The sequence below is a fragment of the Glycine soja genome, chromosome 13 (assembly GCF_004193775.1).
Source record: "Glycine soja cultivar W05 chromosome 13, ASM419377v2, whole genome shotgun sequence".
Classification (NCBI taxonomy): domain Eukaryota; kingdom Viridiplantae; phylum Streptophyta; class Magnoliopsida; order Fabales; family Fabaceae; genus Glycine; species Glycine soja.
The window spans coordinates 12,203,403-12,211,185 of record NC_041014.1 but is presented as its reverse complement, the minus strand read 5'-3'; the positions used below and the strand labels follow the sequence as shown (position 1 = coordinate 12,211,185).

Here is a 7,783-nt window from a genome sequence, read left to right as displayed (position 1 = left end):
CACAGTTTCTACATCTCTTATTAAAATTTACTGCAACAAAGGGTTAAATTAAAAAGTTGATATAGTAAAACACAACATTTTACCACATTTAATATGCACATTCATTAAAGGCTTTATATATACATCTCTCTTGCTAATGCTTCAAAATTATAGTATGTTGTTACTAGTTACTATTCTCGGAAAAATCTATACTTTAAATATAAACAGTAAATTCCACCGTACACCTATTCAACTAATACAATATTGTTCTAACTTAACTTAATGAGTAGTATTGAGATTTAGTTTTGTACATGCAAATATGTTAAATATTTGGAGAAAATTTTTTGCTACTCATAGTAATTTTTATCTGACTCGAGCACAATTTTTTCTATAAAAAATATGTGATTTATACCAAATATATATATAAAAGAGTTATGAGAAATCAATTTACTCCGAAGGATAATTTTATTAGAGTTACTTTTTATCTTAATCATTTATTTTATTAAAATTTAATGATTGTAATGTATTAATTTTAATTATTAAATTTCAAGAAAAACAGTAGCTAAGATGAAAAAGTTTCTCAATAACTTGATCCGTCCTCATAGTATATATATATATAAGTAAATGGAAAAAACTGAAAAAGAATAAAGGAACAGTCTACATCTTTATGAGTATTACTGTACATGAACAAATGGGAACTCCGGTATCCATTATCCAAGATACAACACAAATAATAGAGGACATAAAGAGTAACTTTAAGGAACTAGTGCTGTAATGCTTAAAACATAAAAAGAGAAATTGAAGAACAGTAGCAGAACACAGACCTCATAATCATCATCATGTCTAGCAATGCATTAACTCTTTTTATCTTGTTTCTCAACATCTCCTTGTTCCCAGCAGCCACCTCTTCTCTGAACCAGGAAGGTCTCTCTCTACTTTCATGGCTCTCAACATTCAATTCATCTGATTCTGCTACTGCTTTTTCATCATGGGATCCAACCCACCACAGTCCATGCAGATGGGACTACATAAGGTGTTCCAAAGAAGGGTTTGTCTTAGAGATCATAATAGAATCCATTGATCTTCACACCACCTTCCCTACACAGCTTCTTTCTTTTGGCAACCTTACAACTCTAGTCATCTCAAATGCAAACCTCACCGGCAAGATTCCCGGTTCGGTGGGAAACTTGTCATCGTCACTGGTTACATTGGACCTCAGCTTCAATGCTTTATCAGGAACCATTCCATCTGAGATAGGGAACTTGTATAAACTTCAGTGGCTGTATTTGAATTCAAATTCCTTGCAAGGCGGAATTCCATCACAAATTGGAAACTGTTCAAGGCTGAGGCAGCTGGAACTGTTTGATAACCAGATCTCTGGCTTGATTCCTGGGGAAATAGGCCAGTTGAGGGATCTTGAAATACTTCGAGCCGGAGGGAACCCGGCGATTCATGGAGAAATTCCAATGCAGATATCAAACTGCAAGGCTCTAGTTTATCTAGGCCTTGCAGATACTGGGATATCAGGGGAGATTCCACCAACTATAGGAGAACTTAAAAGTCTCAAGACACTTCAAATCTACACTGCACACCTCACAGGTAACATTCCACCAGAGATTCAGAACTGTTCAGCCTTGGAGGAGTTGTTTCTCTATGAAAACCAGCTTTCTGGAAACATTCCTTCTGAATTGGGTTCCATGACAAGCCTCAGAAAGGTACTTCTGTGGCAGAATAATTTCACTGGAGCCATTCCAGAAAGTATGGGAAACTGTACAGGCCTTAGAGTCATAGATTTTTCTATGAATTCTTTGGTAGGTGAACTTCCTGTGACTCTCAGTAGCCTTATCTTATTGGAGGAGCTTCTTTTGTCTAATAACAACTTTTCTGGAGAGATACCTTCTTATATTGGCAACTTCACCAGCTTGAAGCAATTGGAATTGGATAATAACAGATTCTCTGGGGAGATTCCACCTTTCTTGGGGCATCTGAAGGAACTAACTTTGTTCTATGCCTGGCAGAATCAGCTCCATGGAAGCATACCAACAGAACTCTCCCACTGTGAGAAACTTCAAGCACTTGATCTTTCACATAATTTCCTCACTGGGTCCATTCCAAGTTCACTATTTCATCTAGAGAATTTAACTCAGTTGTTGTTGTTATCAAATAGACTTTCAGGTCCAATTCCTCCAGATATTGGCAGTTGCACCAGCTTGGTCAGGCTAAGGTTGGGATCAAACAACTTCACTGGCCAAATTCCACCAGAAATAGGCTTTTTAAGAAGTTTGAGCTTTCTTGAATTGTCAGATAATTCACTCACTGGAGATATACCCTTTGAGATAGGTAACTGTGCTAAGCTAGAGATGCTTGACTTGCACAGCAATAAGTTGCAAGGAGCAATTCCTTCCTCATTAGAATTCTTAGTTAGTCTTAATGTCTTGGATCTTTCTTTAAACAGAATAACTGGCAGCATTCCTGAAAATTTAGGCAAGCTAGCATCTCTAAATAAGTTGATACTCAGTGGAAACCAAATCTCTGGTTTGATCCCTAGGTCACTTGGCTTCTGTAAGGCTTTGCAGTTGCTGGACATAAGCAACAATAGGATCAGTGGTTCCATTCCTGATGAGATTGGTCACTTGCAAGAACTAGATATCCTGTTGAACTTGAGTTGGAATTATTTGACAGGCCCCATCCCAGAGACCTTCTCGAATCTCTCAAAACTTTCCAACTTGGACCTCTCTCACAACAAGCTCTCAGGGAGTCTCAAAATACTGGCTAGTCTTGACAATTTAGTTTCTCTTAATGTCTCCTACAACAGTTTTTCTGGTTCTCTTCCTGATACAAAATTCTTCAGGGATCTTCCTCCTGCTGCATTTGCTGGCAACCCTGACCTGTGTATTACCAAGTGTCCAGTAAGTGGACATCACCATGGCATCGAGTCAATAAGAAACATTATCATATACACTTTCCTTGGTGTTATTTTCACTTCAGGGTTTGTTACTTTTGGGGTAATCTTAGCTCTCAAAATCCAAGGGGGGACTAGTTTTGACAGTGAAATGCAATGGGCTTTCACTCCATTTCAAAAACTCAACTTCTCCATTAATGACATCATCCCAAAGTTGTCAGATTCAAACATTGTGGGAAAGGGTTGCTCGGGGGTCGTGTACCGTGTGGAGACTCCAATGAACCAGGTTGTTGCAGTGAAGAAGCTGTGGCCACCAAAGCATGATGAGACACCAGAGAGAGACCTTTTTGCTGCAGAAGTTCACACCCTTGGATCAATAAGGCATAAAAACATAGTGAGACTTTTAGGGTGCTACAACAATGGAAGAACTAGATTGCTCTTGTTTGATTACATATGCAACGGGAGTTTGTCCGGATTGCTCCATGAAAATAGTGTGTTCTTGGATTGGAATGCAAGATATAAGATCATTCTGGGAGCAGCTCATGGATTAGAATATCTTCATCATGATTGTATTCCTCCAATCATTCATAGAGACATTAAGGCTAACAACATCTTGGTAGGTCCACAATTTGAAGCTTCTCTTGCAGATTTTGGCCTTGCAAAACTTGTTGCTTCGTCAGATTATTCTGGAGCTTCTGCAATAGTTGCAGGTTCTTATGGATACATAGCTCCTGGTGAGTATATATAAATCACCTTTATATTCTCACTTCTCACACCTAGTTCATTTTGGAAGTTTCCAATTAGAAACACATTTTATTCTCACATAAAAAATGTGCCAAAATAGACATACTCCAAAAATTAGTCTGTTCATACTTTACTGCCAGTCTTTTTTATTCCTTAATCTTTCTTCTAATAGTTCAATGAAATCAGATTTAAAATATACCACTTTTAGCATCTTCTTTTCTTCCTCATTTTACATTCTGTCCATTTGTGTTACTATCCTACCTCATTGAGAAAAATTATTCTGTACTATAAATACACCCAAGTAAACTGCCTTTGTTTTTTTTTTTTTTTAATAAGGTTACTTTCGTACCAAAGATTCAATTTAAGTGTCACATGTTTTATTGGCTGGGTGTATTACACTGAAATTAATTAAAAATTTTCTCTTAGTTTTGTGACTGTTGACTAATCATGCATTATCTGACTAATTGCAGAATATGGATACAGTTTAAGGATCACAGAGAAGAGTGATGTGTACAGCTTTGGTGTGGTGCTCATTGAGGTCTTAACAGGGATGGAGCCAATTGACAACAGGATTCCAGAAGGGTCCCACATTGTCCCTTGGGTTATCAGGGAAATCAGAGAGAAGAAAACAGAATTTGCACCAATTCTGGACCAGAAACTAGCACTGCAATGTGGAACACAAATCCCTGAGATGCTTCAAGTGCTAGGGGTGGCTCTCCTCTGTGTGAATCAATCCCCAGAAGAAAGACCTACAATGAAAGATGTAACAGCAATGCTCAAGGAGATCAGACATGAAAGTGTGGATTTTGATTTTGAGAAGTCAGATCTTCTACACAAAAGTGTTGTCACCAATCCAAAAGCTGCAGTTCAGTGTCCAAACTTCTCCAGATCTTGTAAACCTCTAACTGAATCACCATCTTCTTCAGTGTCACCACATTAATTACTAGATTAGTTCCATTTTTATTTTTCCTCTTTTAATTGTCTAGATTAATATTTATATATCTGATGGCAATTCAATTCCACATTGTAATTCATTTTCTATAGTCTTCTTTTAAGTTCACATTAATTACTAGATTAGTTTCATTTTTATTTTTCCTCTCTTAATTGTCTAGATTAATATTTATATATCTGATGGTATTTCAATTCCACATTGTAATTCATTTTCTATAGTCTTCTTTTAAGTCAAAACCACTCTCATAGGTTAACTATGCCTTAGAATTGCTGTCAATGTAAAGTACTACTCTTGTTTCATCCTCATTCCAATAAAAATCAAGACATAAAATATCTTCAAACTAGTTCCACCTTATAAGTTAGCAGTCTATAGTCTATGTATCTTCTATTTCTCATTTTATATTTATATATTTTTTTCAATATAACCATCATCTAATAGTTATTCATTTTCTAACAAAGGTTGGTTCTATTGGTAAGGAATGCGCTCATATCCTACAATAACATGAATTTGATTTTTACCACGATGTGAGACCTTATTAGTAGGTCATTTGTAATTGTCTCTATAAGCATTATTTGAACCCCGTGATCCAATTTATTGAAACTCTTTTTCATCGATAAAAATTATTATTCATTTATGGCAATCTAGGACAACCGAAAAAAAATGTTTGGTTCAAGAAAGAGATCAAAGCACCATGTGAAGGTGTTTTTCAATGGGGATTACGATGGTGGTGTGAAACCTGCAATCACTCCAACGTTCAAGTCAATGAGGTCAATGAGGATCTTGCATTGTGTGAAGAATGTAAATTGAAATTTACATACCAGAATTTTACGCTTTTATACCATGCGTAGAGGCGGGAAGATCAGTTATCCCGTTGTTATTAGTGCTAATCAGCTGTCGTTGCTTGTAGTACACGCTTCCTTACTGGGTCATGCAAAAAGCATGAGTCTCCTTATACATGTCGAGGGGAACCAAACCTGATCCAGGTATTATAGTCCATTGGGAGCAGCATGGCCCCCAGATGCAAGTCTAAGCTTCTCGGCAACCGAGATTAGAATAGCATCCCAAATCACTTATTGCTAGATCACTTCCAGAACAGTTGTCCCTAAAAGTCGATTTTTTTTTCATAGAAGCTGCAGACTTACAAGATTGTTGTATGTTTCCCATACATATACCTATCACAGTGACATCCCCCGGTTTACTTACTGCTACATCATTTCCAGAACACAAAACATGCTTTTTGGAGAGTCTACTCTCACCAATCTAAAAGCCTGTTCATATGACAAACCATGTTAAATGAAGTGAACACCGAACAACAGTTTCTTAGATCCAATGAATATTGGCAATTATTACTTAATAGATAAGGGAATTGGGAAAAGTCAGGTGACAGTGTCTTTTTTCCCGGCACAAAGCCTAGAGAACCCAAATCATGGAGAATAGAAGCATATGGACCACCATCTTTTCACAAACGTGCCCAATAATTTCATTTGTTATGATAAAGAAATCTCGTGCTACATGTTATTGAAAAGATCTCTCAATCTTGTAGTAATGCGATTGGATAAAATCCTAGGCCCACAATATCTTGTGTCCAACATTAAACAATCCCAATTTTCCCGTACACAAATATGAACATCGAGAATGGAAAAGGTAAGTAAACAGATGTAAATTATAAGTACTAAGGGTCCAACTGCTAAGCTTGAAAACCCAATTATAAACTAATATGATGATGTTGGATTGATAGATAATTATGTGTAATTAAAGATTTAATTTTTCTAGTTGATCAAAGATTTAATCTTAGATGGATCTCAGTATTTCAATAAATTAATTTTTAGTCTCTAACTCTCATAGAAAATAAAAATACTCTTTTAGGTAGTAGAAGTTTAGTTAAAATTGAGGTAGTAGAAGTTAGTTAGGAGTAGAGTATTGGAATGTGACTTATCGAATACTCAATTAAATTCATTTGTCATCCTATTTTTTTTTTTCTATTTCCATCCATCATATCTCTCTTTTTCCTATTTTCGTTCATCATATATTCTTTCCCAATTGTCAAATAGACCATTAATATTTGTGTCACACAGGTGTACTAATGTTGAAAGAAATCGAAATCATGTCACCGTTGTTTAAAAAATAAAAACCTAAAGTGAATATGAATACAATGGGATGAGCTATCACATATCACCATTGATGTTTTATATTAGAGGATGTACTGTTTCACTCATCATTTAATTATTACATTTTTTGTGTTGTGTTTAACAAAAAGTAATACCTAAGATTGTCCCAACTAAATATGCGGTTTAGATTGCATCAACCATGATGAAGGTAATGTTTATTTGTTAGATCATCATTATTAGGGTTGTTTTGTGTAGCAAAAAAGCTACAATTCAAATTCACCCTAAAATATCAACGATCCACATCTTATCGATCTATATGCATTATTTGTTCACCTGTCAGTCAATAATTAAAATATCAAACATTTGATATTCATAGTTTTTCAACAAATACCTTTTAAAAAATCAAGTCAAATAAAAATGTACAACGGAATTGAAATCATGGTTCTATTGTACATAACAATAAAATCATGATTTCAATGTATATTCTACAATTGCAATATATATATATATATATATATATATATATATATATATATATATATATATATATATATATATATATATATATATATATATATAGAAGCATAAATATGACTTTTTCTATATATATGTGATGTGCCATCATTTTCTTCTATTTTCTAAACCCTTTTTGCACCATTTTAATTATTGATTGGTCTTAATTGTCAATTAATTAGGCAGTTTTATTATTTGGGCTCATTTAGCTAATTTGATGTTTTTAATCTAATTTCAGGAATTAATGAAACATTGGGCTTAATCCGGATTTTAGTTGTGGACTTGAAGAGGGCAAATAAAGCAGCGCTTACCTTAGTTAATTTCTAATTAGGAAATTTCGCAATTTTATTTTATGTTGTTCAGTGTTTATTTCGTTTTGGGCCAGAGTATTGTAATAGGGCCCAGTGACTTTGAGTGACTCTTTTTAAATAGCTGCCTTGGGATTCGTGTAAGGCATGTTATTCTGCTATTTTCATTATTCAGAGCTCTGGTTTTAGGTTTTCACGTTTTTCTGTTCCCTTGTTACAATTTTCGTTCTTAATGCAAATTTCCGTTTTCTGCTTCTAATTACGAGTTCATTCGTGC

At 35.0% G+C, this 7,783-nt stretch overlaps 1 protein-coding gene across 1 annotated transcript; it reads left to right on the top strand.

The window, feature by feature from the left end:
• Positions 1-765: 765 nt before the first annotated feature.
• LOC114382072 (LRR receptor-like serine/threonine-protein kinase RCH1) lies at positions 766-4,715 on the top strand. The gene is made up of 2 exons (XM_028341303.1): positions 766-3,615; positions 4,096-4,715. The coding sequence occupies exons 1-2, from the start codon at positions 819-821 to the stop codon at positions 4,563-4,565; spliced, it is 3,267 nt and encodes a 1,088-aa protein (XP_028197104.1). The 5' UTR covers positions 766-818; the 3' UTR covers positions 4,566-4,715.
• Positions 4,716-7,783: the final 3,068 nt, after the last annotated feature.